This window comes from Brachionichthys hirsutus, chromosome 4 (genome assembly GCF_040956055.1).
Source record: "Brachionichthys hirsutus isolate HB-005 chromosome 4, CSIRO-AGI_Bhir_v1, whole genome shotgun sequence".
In the NCBI taxonomy this organism is placed as follows: Eukaryota; Metazoa; Chordata; class Actinopteri; order Lophiiformes; family Brachionichthyidae; genus Brachionichthys; species Brachionichthys hirsutus.
In genome coordinates, this window is record NC_090900.1 from 10,124,996 (window position 1) to 10,140,552 (window position 15,557).

A 15,557-nucleotide genomic window follows, 5' to 3' on the forward strand; every position below is an offset into this window, starting at 1 on the left:
GTCTGTCCGGGTCCTCCGCCGGCTGTCCTCGCATCCAGTCTGCGTCTGGAGACAAACACGACACATTGAAACCTGACAATAGGTCGCAGAACAGCACTAAAACCGTCAGCGTTACATTTAGGAGGCCTGGACATATCTGCTTTTATTTATCATCCAGCGTAATTATTTTTATTTCGCCGTATTGGACAGGATAGATTTTAAGCCTGTTTTTCCACGCGAAATATAAAAATTTTTTTTACCAAAAGAAATGTGACCACAAATATTTGGCAAGTGGCTACTTTTTACCTTTTAGACCGTAAATATGTAAAAGTGTCGCTTAGAAACATAAAGTCCAACAACCGTCCATTATTGAAATCCTCCAGGGCCCGGGCGCGACAGAAAACAACAACATCACTCCTTATTTTAGAGGAAACAATATCACAGCCAGAGTGACGTCATCTGTAATCGATAATAAATCATCTCTCAGTAATAATGAAGAACAGGACTTGATCTTACCTCCACAACTTACTTTCAGCGGTCTTGGTGTTGTTTGTTTGTTTGTTTGTTTGTTTGTTTGTTTGTTTTGAAGCGCTCACGCAGACAAACACGCTCCAGAAAAAGCTTTTAATGATCGACTAATTGATGAGTACGCGCGTGTCGCCCTCCGAACTGATAGAGCGCTCCTCTGAAGCGGACTCCTAAGAGCCGCGCAGGCCAGCTCTCAGGCCTTGTGATTGGCTGCCTCTCTGCACACATCGACCAATAAGAGCAGCTTTCACCGAGTAACGTAAAAACTAATTAGATTACTCTGCATTTAGTACGAGTTCATTATTCTGTAATAACAAAGCAGGAGCTGAAACAGAATAACATGGCTTATTACTGTTGTAATTATATTACTATTAAAGTCGTATTAAAGCCTGTTATTAACGTGGAAGTCACGCCGCATGCCTGCCAGAGCCTCCATTCCAATGCCACAGTAATAATAGGAACATTTTCCGTCTCTTGATGTTTCCACAGATCAGTTTAAACTGACAGAGCAGGTAAACTGGTGATAAATGCGACCTGCAGGTTGTCAGTCTGTTCTCATGCAGGATAATAACAGTGTTTCCACAACAATCACACCTGTAAAAACACCATGTCAGCGTGTAGTGTCCTACAACAGGCAATTAAAAAACCAAAAACAAGACTATGGAGATGTTTTTTCATATCGTTGTCCCCAGGCTCACACCATTTTAAGATGACAATCCCGTTAATCCTCATACACAAATCCTATTTGTAAACTTAAAATATTAAAATATGTCAGGATGAAAACATTCTTGTGGGAATATTTTTGATCAAACTATACAATTATAAAACAAATGTTATTTAATTATGTTCAACATCATTAGAATAACACAACGATGTGAATAAAGCTATTATTTATTTATTTTTAATTCTTATTTTTAAGATATGGTGTGACGGAATGTTGACAGCTTTCCGTTTGCGTTAAACTGGCCTGTTTTCTTTAACCTTTTGTCCGTTTAACTCAAAATATTTGCCTGCTTTAATCCGGTTTGTCTTAACGCTAATTTCAGACGTTTAAAAGTCACATTTTAACGCTTAACGATACATTAGTTCTAATTCAAAGACATTCTCTGCATGGTGCTGGAGGCATATTGTCATTTACTTTCTGAACAATTTTTTTATGATTTCAAAAAACAACAAGGAAAATGCATTGCAGCCGCCTCATCAGCCTTGTGTGTGGAATCTTCTCCCCTTCTATAAATCCTCTGATCCTTCGCATGGCCGCGGAGGCTGCAGCTCACATCAGTCAGAAGTTGCGTCCCCCCCTGCGGGTTCCAGCTTGTCGATAGCCTGCGTGTATTTATAACAAAGTGATGATGGGTGTGCGAATTCAAAGTAAGAGCGAATAAAAACAGACGTCATGGAAGCTTTTTATGAATCTAATATTGCATTCCAGTATCGTCTTCATTTTATATGATGAATGAAAATAGAGAATAATATAAAGACTAAATATCAACATTTACTCTGATTCTTGTATTATTTTTATATGCTTCAAAGAGCGGTTCTGTTTAATTGAGACCTAAAAGGTAAACTCTTCATTTGTATTTGTATTCAATGCTTTATTTACTATACACCACTTTGGCCCCGGAGTTTGAGGAAACATTCGTTTAGACTTTGCAGGAATCTTTTGGCCTCCTGAAACGCATCCGTCTATATTTTCTGTTCCCGAGGAGCGCCTCTTAACGGCTCCTCCATGTGTGCGCGCTGAAGACGTCAGGCCTGCAGGTGCAGCTTTATTTGCCACTTCGTCTTAATTTATTACGGGGGGGTTACGACTGGCCCACCCCGGGCTGCCGTTTCCACACCAGGAATGCTTTGAAGTCGAAGAGGCGGCTGGGCTGTGGAACGGGAGGATCCACGCGGAGCGGGGACCCTCCAGGTGAAACGTGTTGTCTGTGTCGCGCTGTAACAGCAGTGTGGGGTCGAGGGGCCTCAAGGGGGCCTTGAATGGGTTTCCAGGAGCCTTTGAGAATGTTCCAGGGAGGTGTCAGTGGGGGGGGGCTTGGATGAGATTCAACGAGATTTATGCCGCTTTTTAAGGAATTCTGTGTAACTCGTGCAGGAGGTGCAGAGCCGCGTGGAAATCTTTCAATGTTTCACAGTTTCTTCTGAAATGGATTCCAGAGCTTCGAGTTTTTGGGAGTTTTGTCGTCTGGATCCTTGTGGTTCCAATGAGGTGAAGAATTCCTTAAAACGGTCTCGTTTGTGTAAAACTTTCACGTGGACAATAAAACGGATCAATATAATCTACAATGAATGAATGAATGATACATGGAAATATTCTGGTACTTCTTGCTTTAACCTCGCGTCGTTTTTTTCGGGATAGGATTTTTGTATTTATATTCCTGAAAAATAGCTTTTATTTTTGTGTGTATTTCGGGTGTTCCACTGACGCGTTAATGCGCGCAACCCGGAGAAAGACGCAGACGCGTAATGGCACTTTCTCACACGCTGTCCAGTTTACTTTGCGGCTGATTGAAACAGCAGCATCTTGTTGGAAGTGTCCCGCTGTGCAGGCCGTAAAGTGTAACCGGAGCTGCGTAAAGAGACAGAAGAGCAGAGTGGGATCTCTGGGGATCCTGTTATGTTAATTAGCCTCTGATGGACCGACAACACATGTTGCTGAATGCGAAACCAGGCGGAACGGCATTTGTCTCTGCCTGAAGGGCTTTGACACCTCGACCTCTCATGGCTGATGCGCAGCAAACAAGAGGCCGCGGCCTCCTTCCTGGGCGCTGATGGATTCATATGTGGCACTTATAATCACTAATATCATAATCAAATATGTTGTTAAAAGTTTAGTGTTCAAAACGTTACTTAAGTATCCAAAGTATATGCATAAAAATATTCCGCATGTTTGTCAGAACGCTTTAGCAGAAGGGTTTGGCGTAGTTGATCAAAGTGAAGCTTCTATTGCAAGCTATCTATTTTTATTGTTGATCAATGTGCTGATAATGTTCTCTAATCAATTTGAATGGATAGAACATTTTTAGAAAATTGTAATACTTTTATAATCTTCGTTTTACCAAAACAATCCCCCCCCCCCTCAAAAAAAATCACAATTCTCAAAATAAATAAAATGAATTCAAATATTAAAAACAAAAGTAGCAGACTGTGTTCACATTTGTAAATCTGGATATGTTTGAAAAGTACATCCAGAATTTTTACATCTAGTCTCAACTCATTCTGAAGCTGCTCGAATCATTTGTTTTCTTGGACATCCGTTCATATTCCAGGAGCTCAGGTCTGGTTCGATCCGTTTCACTCAAGCTCAAAGTTAATCATTCATATTGGTATTACTGTATTTAGAACGGCAGAAAATACATTCTGACCATATTAATAATAATTAGCAACTTTCTCTGCATGAGATCATTGTTGTTATGTAACATAACATGCTGTCATGCATAAACTATCGGTGGAAAATAAATGACAGTCTTTCATATTGCTATGATGTCGTTTTTGTCCACCGGGTGGCGGACTAGAGCAGGTTGTCGCTCTCTGGGTTCCAAGTATATTCAGAAGGTGACTGTTTACTTTTGGACAGGTATAGGAATCCCTTGAAACCACTGATTTGAATATTTTCACACCAAAATCAGGAAGTTGTGTCATTTTGCAGTGTGTTATTTATCGAATCTATCATCAAAACCAAGTGGATTGGGAGAAAAGCTCATTTTAAAGGAAGCTGCAGGCGCCTCCTTGCTTGTCTTCAAAGCAACGTTATATATATTGTTCTTGTATTTCCTCAGCTGTGTTACTATCTCATTTTAACTTTGGTTCGTTTGAAACATGATTTACTGGTGATATTACATTATATTATCATGTTATTTTAAAAGTATTCATGCCCAGCCATAAATCTCGTAATTTGAATTACCTCAGATTAAACCTTGATGTTGTTACATTTCACCGCTAGATGGCAGCATTGGTTAAACGAAAGGAGCGCCTCGTTGCCTCGTTGTTGCAGGAATTAGGATCAATGAGTTTTTATCAGTCACTTTGGCGCTTTTCTCAGATCAGAATGAAAATTCTCATAAATTAGTCCAACCTCCACAACATTTAGTCATTTTTACACATCACTGTAGCAATTTCGCCTGCCTCTGTCCTCCTTTTGGACATGCTTCAGTTGCTTTCATGAAATTCTCTGCTGTTTTATAACATTTTCATTTGCTTAAGTCATGTCAGTCAAAATGAACTACACTTATGGATGCTGAATAGTCCTTCCCAATAAAACGAATAGTCTTCATTTCATTGCTTGAGTCATGACATACAAAATTGTTGAACTAGTTATCAAATACTCTCAAGCTAATTTTATACCTTCCTTTATGCACTTTATGTCCCGGCTAGCAGCCATGGATGCAGCATGTGGCGTCATCACAGTAGAGTCATGCAGAGGGTGGACTCGCCACTCCAGGAGATTCTGTCCTCGATGCATTGCAAGAGATGAAAACATGTGTCCAGACAGACACGAACATCTGGATGTGCCAGAATGATTTACCTCTGTTAAATTGTTCACATTTGTGCTGAACGGTGGTGTAAAGACTTGTCATTTTGATGACTCTGCAGCTTCATTGACATGAAGACTTGCTTTTGAGCCAGTGATGTGCCTTTGCAGGTTATCCACTCGGTTTTCCAGTTTGCACTCATTGTTTTGAGAAATGCACTAACTGCTGTGCAAATGCTAATTTAGTGATGTGAGAAAAGCACCGAAGCGGCTGAGAAAAACTGTAAAGATGCCATGAAAGGTAAACAAAAATACTATCCGAGTAAATTGTACTTTAGTAAATCTGAGGTATGTGTACCTTGTTGTTCTACGCAGCTTTACACTTTTTTACTTGGCAGGCGCATACTCGATTTTGTTGTGTCACATATTTAGTGGATGATTACGTTAGATTCAGATTAACGATACGGTGAAAGTATAGATAGATAGAGATAGATAGATAATTATTATTATATAATTGTTGCTATAGGTCATGTCATTAAAATGATCAACAACTTTGATCTCTGATTATGTTTCTGCTCATATTCTTTTAAATATTATATATATTCTTCTTTCTGCTTAATTGGTACTTCTAGCAATTACTTATGCTTTTGTACACATTTTTTATGCAGGGCTTTTACTTGTAATGAAATATTTTTTATTTTTTCCTTTTTACTATTTAAAAAAAAATGTCCATACAATTCCCTCTTCTATTTTCTCTGTGTTTAGACAACTCCTGGAAAAGGACTACTTTAAAAAGCCAAAAGGCTTTGCAACAAGGACCGAGGAAAATCTGTTGTGAAGTGGCAGAACTGATAAAAAATAGTGTAAATAGTGTAAAAATGACATTTTAATTCTCCTGATCATTAATTCAATTAATCCCTGCAGATTTGGGTCTGCAGGAATCAAGGTACTAAAATATTTTGTGTTAGAGTTAATCCTCATGCTGCTGACTTTTAGTTCTGGTTTGGTCTTTAACAAATATTTAAATTAAGATGCATAATCCTGTTTTGTTTTATTATTTCCAGTGAAATCATTTGTAACAGAAAAGACAACCTCCTCCCAACCTGCATGGGAAATATTTATTCGGAATAATTCTGACATGCATTGATGATCCTTAACATTGAACGTTCACAGTACTAAACATGCTGACAGGAAATAGATGACAGGTCTTCAAAACAACGCCAGTCTGTCACATTCGTCCGTTTTGGGCGCGTCCACGTGACCTGATCAACGTCACCTCCGGTGATTGCTCGACACAATTCAATTCAGACAGAACACCCCCCCCCCTCTCCAAAAATAAAAACACGCACTGCACGTCCGTTCACAATAATACATGTTTGGCGTCTCCTGCTGCATTAGTCCCATCAAGCGGAGGAGTTCATGACGCGGGAGTCCGCGGAGTCGGAGCGCTCCTCGTACTCCTCATCAGGGGAGTAGAGGCCGGCTGTGGGCCCCAGCGCGCAGCTCTCCTCCGGGACGCCGACGCGCTGCTCCTCGGATGATCTCGGGGGGAGGATGGGGGAGCTGCGGAAGAGCGCCGCGCCGGTACCGGCGGGAGCTGCGGGAGAGAACGGCGACACGTACTGCGTCGCCGAGCGGAGCTGGTACTGCTGCTGCAGAGCCATGGTATTCCACAGAGTCACGTCGTTGTGCACGAACGGGCCGGCCTGGCTGCGCGTCAGAGAGTTGCGCAGCATGAGCGGGTAGCGCGCGTGCTGCGGGAAGGACGGGTGCTGCAGGGGGACACCCAGCGGGCTGCTGGACGCCGCGCCCGCGGTGGAGTCCGAGGCGAACCGGAGGGAGTCGGGGACGCGGAACGCGGAGCCCACCGACCACTTGGCGGAGGAGGACACCGGGTGGTAGGAGCCCAGCGTGTGCTCGAACAGGTGCCCGTTTGGCGGGAGCAGCAGGGTGTCCGGGTGCGGGTCGGGGTGGGTGTGCGCGCCCCTGTCGTGGCTCCTGCTGGACAGCAGCACCTCTATCGCCCCCACCAGGTCGCCCCCGCAGCCTCTGAGGATGAGCTCCAGGACAGGCGGCTTGTGAGACGGGAAGATCTTCCTGAGGACGTCGATGGGCGGCCGGTTGGCCCGGAGGCTGAAGGGCAGGCTGATGGATCCGGTGATGCCCTCGATTAGGACGCTCTGCTCCGCCGGGCTGACGGCGCGCTTCCGCGGACTCTCCGGTTTGGCCTCCTTCTCGGCGCTGCCGGACTTCGGGAGGCTGAGGCGGCTCTCCTGTGGGTGGCAGGGGGCATCCGGGGGCTCCGGCGTGTAGCAGGAGCTGGGCTTGGAGCCTTCGGGGGAGCTGAGCGCGTCCTGCTCCTTCTCACTGGAGCTCCCCCCGTGTTCCCCCGCTGACACCTCCTCTGGGTCCTCCGTGCGCTCTGCGAGACGAGGGCGCAGAAACTCAAAAACCAGAAACGGGCAGGAACGATATCAGATGAACGAGACACTGAATACAGGAACATCCTCGAGAGGAGGCGAACAGTTTATCCATCAAAAGTCGTCTCCAGAGCAACGAGCCAGCTTCTTCTGGCATGTAGGGACCAGGCGGCTTGTTGCTCGGCAACGGTTCATCTGAAGTTGACCTTCTAAAAGACATATGGGGACATACTGGGACGTGTCCGCCTCTGATTACTGTCTGCGCTCAGACTGAACATCGAGCTGATGTTTTAGTCTCACCATCAAACATGAGGGAGTCTGGAGAAAGAGAAATATAAATGCTGCGCCCTGAAATGTAAAACATGGCTTGTGTTTGTTTGCTTTAGTTAAAATCAAATCAACCCTTTTTCCTTACCTTACGGACACTTTAATTTTTATACCCTCATGTCTTAAATAAAAAGTGACTCTACTTGTATTTATTTGCTCATACCTCAACAAAATAATGAAAACGGACTGATTTTTGTATATTTTAAAATATATTTTAGGACTTGTTTTAAACTTATATGTAACTTATTTGTTACATACATTTAGAGACATGTTGGCCTTTTAAAAGGATAATAATTGATTGAAACAATACATAAAACAAATCTCGCTTTTTAATGAGGCACCGACTTTTCTAATTGTATTTAAAATAATCCTGATCTCAATTCCCTTTCCCAGTTTTTGTGCAAATTTAAAACAGCTCTTGAAACAGATTTCTCGTCTGCTGGTTTATAAATCCCAATAAATTGAGTATTATAATGTAATGACTGTTTAAAAAGTGATTGTTTTTGTCGTCTTTGATTAAAACACTCCATAATTACGTTTAACGCTCAAGTTCTATTATTTAGCATAAATATGAACAATCCAAAGTCACGCCTCTTCTTGATTCTTTACCTGCGCATGTTTGGCCTTCGGCCTGCAGCGGCTCCGCGCTGCTACATCTCAGCTCCAGCTCCTCCGTCCTGGGCGCTGCTCCCTGGTTCCCTTCGCCGGCTGCAGGCACGCCGATGCCGGGCAGCACTCTGAGTGACTCGGGGATGAGACTCTCCAGACTCTCGTTGGCTTGCTGCCTGCGGAGCGCCACCTGCGCCGCCATGACGCGCTGCCGCTCGATGATGAGGATGCATTTCTCGCAGGTGCAGTCCTTGAAGCGGCAGTACCGCTTGTGACCTTTAAGCCACGACAGCACGCCGTGGTTCCTGCACCGCGCGCACTTTGGGGTCCTTTGCAGCGGGGCCCGGGGCTGAGACACCGGAGCCCCCATGTACAGGTAGGGAGACCCGTAGCCATTCATTCTGTCAGGCGCAACTTGTGTTCCAGGACGCACAAGTGCATCTGCGAAGAGGCGCAGTGGGGCGGGAGCGTTGCTTTCCGATAGATGGAGCTTGATGCTGCTGCTCTGCCGCACGCATGACAGGACGCACTGGAGGATCCACCTTCCACCGGCTGACAGCGCAGACACGCATTTATGGAGACGAGTAACCAAACGCTGTCACTCGCGTCAAGGCGCCCGCACGCTGCAAAAAATGGAGGGGGGGGGGGTGGCAGCCAATGAGGATCAGATAACTCAACACGGTTCCCTGTGTGGTTCACACGTTTGTAGAGTTTCCTTTATTAAGATGAAGGGAAGTGACGTCCAACGTGAGGACACGCTCCAAAATACAACAGGACGACATGCTGTAGTGCAATGGGAGACGTGCACGGTGTATTTTCAATGCATTTGATCCTGAAGCTGATGTGAGCTACAAAGATGATAAAAATTGTATCAATGGAAAGCTGCAACAAAACGGCCAGAGAAGGAAAGGCCGGCACCTGCATGAAATATAAAGTAGAATAGAATAGAATGTCTTTATCGTCCTTACAACAAGCCCTTCAAACAATACAATGTACCAGAATAAATAAAGTTCAAATGAGATAAAAGATAATAAAAGGAACAATACACAGAATATGAACTATACTTAAATGGATTACAATCTAAGAAAAATAATACATAGAATTATAGCGAATAATAGATGTTCAAAGATCAAATATCAATCAATGGCAGCTGTAATATTTAGAACATGTTATTGATTACGTACAGGAGTCTGCTTGAATTCATTCCTTTTAGCACAATTGTTATTCTAAAAAGTGAATATCGGAATAAAACAAATAATAGCTAAAATAAATAATAAAATAAAAAAAAATAAAAAATTGCATCAAATATTAAAGTCAGATTTATTAAATCTGATATTCCAGCTGTTAAGAAGACTAAAGATACATGGATGGGGGGGGGTCATCCCAGCATGGAACTAATAACTATCAAACAAACCATGCATGACAATATAGTGTATGAAAAAATACATTCTGATTCAAGTATTTAATATGAAAACATAAACAAACAAAAACAAACTGATGGTTGTTTAAAAAGCGTTTGTGCTCAAACGGTTCGACTTTGACAGTAACGCGTGATGCCATGAATAAGTTCATCCGTTCATGCCCCCCCCCCCCCCCCCCCCCCCCCCACCTGCAGGCCTGCAGCCTCGGGCAGAACGCACAGCTTTGGCACAGTCGTACATAACTTTAGATGATTAGTCTCTACGTGTATAAAAGCCCTTTGGGGGCCACGTCGAGGATGTTGATATGTCCCTTCTGCTGGACTAATAGAGGGCATTGAAACACAACACCGGACAAAGCCGGGGCCTGTTTCTGACCGTAAAAAAGGTTTATTCAAGCAAGTAATGGGATCCGATCCTGCGCGGCTTACAGAGAATGAGAGCACGGTAAACGTGCACACATGAAGCCCGTCTCCAGGACTATTAAGCTTTTAATTGGAAAATAGCAGAGGAAATTTCAAGGTGACTAGAGTGGCTTTGCAGTTTGTGCCAGCCGAGTAGATTTGTGGGAGTGGGAGGCGGCGGGTGGACGTCCTCACCACAACGCGTAATAAATTTATTCATGTTGTTCGTTGATAAAGAGTAAAACACAAACCCGAATAAAAGTTTATACTGCAGGCTGCATGGTAATTAGCATAAGGCCTGATTTATCTGGGGTTATTTCATTTTTTGATGCACAACAAGTTGAAGATGCATGAAAGGCTGTCTTTTTTTATGCTGCGGGGAAATGCGCATCTGGTACAAAACATCAAATGGATTTTAATTTTAAAGAAATATGTCATCTTTATTTGTTAGGCCAATTTGTGATAACTTATATTAGAAGGTAAGTCCATAATGACTTTAACAGGAAGTGTATGTGAAATAAACTAATCAGAATTATGACACCTGGAGGGCACTCAGTAGAGAGGATAACAAAGAGTAAGACCAAAGGTTACGTTTAATTTATCTATTGACCTGAATTATAAACTCATTCAGTGATTGATATAAAAAATCAAAATATGAAAAAGGCATGTCTTTGTCAAGGAAGTGCAAAATAAAATCCTTTGATGTGGATCCAAATGTATTTCTTGGTACATGCTCCAGTCAATTAAGTACGAAATGTAATAAACTACTCAGTAAAGACAGAAATGGTGAAAAACAAAAATCAGTTCTCTCACAATGTCAGAAAACATTCCTGGATCCACCCCAGGGATGAACATCAGGATTTCACGGTTCTTCTGCCTCATGCCAAACAGTTTAATGTTTCATTAAATAATAATATTAATAATAATATATTCTAATAATATGTTATAATATAATATATTATAATACTGACTGACAGATGCAGGCTAACAACAGTTGCTGCTAACTATTAGCTCAGTCAACAGCCTTTGACATATCACTTAACTTTCTCTTCAGTAAAACATGATTGAAAATTGAAAGTAAATATTTAAATTACTTAAATAGAAAGCTTACTATCAGTCGAAGCAGTTAGCTCGATCCTACATGGTTTTGATCATCTTTCAGAAGCTGATGTTTCCATTTTTTATGCTTGTTGCCATTGCCCATCCTCGCTCACAGCCTTGGCCCCCCCACATGCCCAGGGCCTCTCCATCATCACCTCTCTGTCCTCACCCCCCCAGAGATAAATCTTCCTTCGCCTCACTTTAGTGTTTGTGACCTGCATTCACTCCATCACGAGGTTTTCTTAATGTTAATCAATTTAAAATGTCAGTTGTCTAACACACTGTCATAACAAACATGTTATTTCCGATAAATTTGTTACTTGGTTAAGTTTTATTTACCTAATTAGGAGAAATCATTGACCCCCTTATAAACATGCATTTATTTTTATTGATGGCTTAATTGATAATTAAAATATTCATAAATATGATAATGGGGGTGAAATAGTTCTCCCTTAGAGGATGTAATCAGCATTACGTGATGTCAGCATGCAAGGTGTGTTTGTTATGCTGACTCACCACTCTCTTAATGGGATGTGAAATCATAGGCTATTAAAATACTAAATATGAATTACTTGGGCCTTTTTAGAAATGTATTTTTATTTTTGTAAATGACTTATTTTATTTCAACACCATGAGCACTTAAGAATTATTAAGAATGAATTAGAATATTTTTTCTTTATTAGATCAAATTAAAAAGGAAAAACAAACAAACTAGTCAAACAACTCAACCTAATTAAGTCTATATATGACTACACATTTAGCAAATATTTGTGCAACATGCCATGCACTCCAGCTGCCATAATATGTGAAATATATAAATACAGCATACATAAAATAAGATGATGCTAATATTCAATTTGTCATGTCTTTCAGTGAAACCAATAACACCTGGCCAGATGCTCAATTAATTTACGTAAAGTTTAGCCCAAGTTCATTGGTCATGTTCACTGAAGAGCTGTCAACAATAATCAGTCGATGCAATTTCTTTACATTTCAATAATGCTCTCCGCATCTTATGTTAGTGAAGGAAACTCCTCCAGCAGGGCCCCTTCGGAGGTGGAGGAGTGACTGACCTCTGCTGAGTGGGGTTATTATTAGGTCCTGATTGGGGGCGTTGCTGCCACTCAGAGGTCCTGTCACAGAAACACTGATTTAAGTCTCTGGGGGGGACTGAGCTCCAGAGGAATTAACCAGACATCTGAGCTTGTGAGACATCTTTAGAAAACACTGAACCATCAGTGTCCACGGAAAAGAGCCAGTCTGGGTTTTCAGGATACTGGAAAAGTGGAATAGAAACTGACACAAATGTGAAAGATCAACCAAAGCAACATGCACATGAGAGAGAGAAGATGAGTACATCCTTTAGTCAAAAAAGATTTACGACTTTGACCTTTGACCTAATATTTGACCTTTGACCCAATATTTGACCTTTGACCCAATATGAAAATTAATAAAACATTTTATATAAAAAAATTAATAAATTAATGATGACCTTTGGCCTCGTATAAAATATTAATAAAATATGAATTAATAAATAATAATTAATTAACATCGTATAAAATAATAGTACTATAAAAAAAATAAAGGTAACTTTTTTTGGTCAGTAAGGAGGGTAGGGTGCAACCCCCCCTTCCCTTCCCCCTGACACTCCACTCCTCCTCCTCCTCCGGATTGTTCCTTTATGAAGCAGAGTAGAGAAAAGTAGAACAGAGCATTATTTTATTAACATAATAGTAACCCGGGAGCAGCATATTCCTCTCAGATCGTCCTTGCACTGAGTTAGAGAGAGCGAGAGCAAGCCGTTATAGTATCTTTCCACGCCTCCTCCACGCCCCTTCTCCTCTGGGGTCCTTCCTGAGCTACGCAGCTGCGGATGGGGGAGATGAGACAAAAAAACAAAAAACAAAAAAACAGACCTACCCTTCCGTTGACACAGATGTGTATTAGCGGCAGTAAAAAAACAAACAAGCCCAATATAACCATAAAGAGATTATAGCAGTTGTAAAAAAAACAATCAGCATATGGCATGTGAATTGGGAGAATTTCTCTGGCCATGTCTGGAGCTCTCTCTCGCGAACTCTTGTGACCACAGAGTTGTAAATTCTGGATTTGGGTAAATATAACAAACACTTAGATCGTGCTTTTTGCGACATGTCATAAAACACCTTTCTTTTATAACCGAGCGTAAGTAATCCAAAAAACATGGTGGGTTTGTTTTAGTATGCGGGGGTTGTTTATAGTTGTGGTGGGAGATGTCTTAGCTGTGGTGTGGTTCAATGTCTCTCATGACCTGCGACCATGGAGTTAGGTAAACATCTGGAACTAATTGATCAATAGTCATAAAGCACATTCTAACCGGTAAGTGATGCGCCAAGTTCCTTTTATAAACAAACAAAAAACCGTAACCCCAGATTCAACTCGTTAGACGGTCGTAATACAATGCGCCTAATGAAGGGGCGGGAAACTACTTTTAAATGAACCCGCTGCAGGAGAAATCTGAGTGTCACAATCTTGCAGCCTTGACCAGAGATGCCTCGCATACACCAAGCAACAATGATGGACGGTAATTAGGAATTGTTAAATATATTCTAAAAAAAAGTGTAACTTGTTTTTTAAAAACAATATCTTTTATTAGTGCCTTCTCCCATCTCAATTGATTCGGATTCCTCCGGTGAGTTCTACCATATCTGAATATAATCTAATTCAAAGTATTATACGTTTAAAAGAAATCTAAAGTCATGTATTTTTTCCTGAAAAAAATCAACAGACGATGAAAGGATAATCGGAAACACGCTGAGTAAGTAAAATGTTATTTTTTCTACCTCGCTGTAAGAAATTAGGAATAATAGAATGTTGAATGTTGAATGTTAATTTTTTCGTTTTATAGTTGATCTAAAAAACGAGTTTGAAATAATAAACTTCACCCAAAGCGACTTTGGTACGTATTAAGTATTACATCTTGCATTGCACACTATATATATATATAGATATATATATATATTTCTGTTTGAATTCGTATGTGGAAAAAAATCAGATTTAGGCGATCCTAGTCTTGTTCCAACGGACACGAACCGATCTGGTCAGACGTTCGGCTGGCCTCTACTTGAGTTTGAAGATTTGTCATCGAGTTTGGACGACACCGAAGATGAAGGTAAATATGTGATTGTATGGCATTATATACTGCAGAGCATCATAAATGAATTGCTTTTTTTTTACTAAATCATCGCGTCTTTTTTTCCTCACACAGATCTCCTGCCTAAGAATGTGCAACAGGAAACGGCTGTTTCAGATACGCCGACAGCCACAGATGAAACCCCTGCCAACGCTGGTAAAAAAAAATAAAAAAAAAATCACACACGCACGTTACGAAGCAGTAGAAACGGCTAAAGCGTTGTTGTTTTTCCCCCTCTCCTTACATTCCAGTATCGGCGTTCGAGGACATAGAGGTTGAAGATTTACATCCGCAGGAAGAACGAGCATCGTCGCCAGAAATCATCGCCATTTCCGGATCACAGTCATCAGAAACGGACGTCGACCCGAATGACGTTGGCAACGTTGCCACCGCACCCCCGCCCGCAGGAGAACTACAGCCAGCAAGCCCCCCGGCAGGAGAACCGCAACCTCCAACCCCCCCGGCAGAAGAACTACAAGACCCAAGAATCCCTCCGCTGCGTCTCAGGATTCCGCGTCGCAGAATTCCGCGTCAGAGAAGAGATAGACAAGCCGTCTATGGGAGATACCGACGCGAGCTGACGATTCTTCACGACTCAGCCTTTATGATTCTCGGAGCTCTGTACCGCATGCTTCTGAAGGATTGATGAGTGAGTTTTTAATTTCTTTTATTTTCTTTCTAAAACAAATGTGTGTGTGTGTGTGTGTGTGTGTGTAAAACAAAATGAACCCCAATGCAGATATTCTCAGATCACAGCTACTCGCTATTCTATATTTTAGTGAATTGGATAATGCCATCCGGTTATATGATAATTTAAACCAGAATTATGTCTGCTGTTTGAGCGGGTTAGAAGAAGCCTTGCGTCATCTTAATGAAACTATGGAACCCGAGTCTAATAGTGCCTCAGACGAGGATGAAGACCGAAACGCTGCAAACTCTGTCGCACAGTTTGAATCACCTGCACCCGACAGTCATCCATCAAAAGCAGGCTCATCAGCTGATGGGCCTGGGGAATCAGCTGATTCCCCAGGCCCATCAGCTGATTTGCGTGTGTTAGAATCACCTGTTGCGGGTCCATCCGGTTTTCACCCAGTCTCATCAGCTGATTCCCCAGGCCCATCAACT

General features: G+C 41.9%; 1 protein-coding gene across 1 annotated transcript; it reads right to left on the reverse strand.

The window, feature by feature from the left end:
* Positions 1-6,384: 6,384 nt before the first annotated feature.
* dmrt3a (doublesex and mab-3 related transcription factor 3a) lies at positions 6,385-8,737 on the reverse strand. The gene is made up of 2 exons (XM_068761020.1): positions 8,318-8,737; positions 6,385-7,383 (listed from the first exon to the last, which is right to left on the reverse strand). The coding sequence occupies exons 1-2, from the start codon at positions 8,735-8,737 to the stop codon at positions 6,385-6,387; spliced, it is 1,419 nt and encodes a 472-aa protein (XP_068617121.1).
* Positions 8,738-15,557: the final 6,820 nt, after the last annotated feature.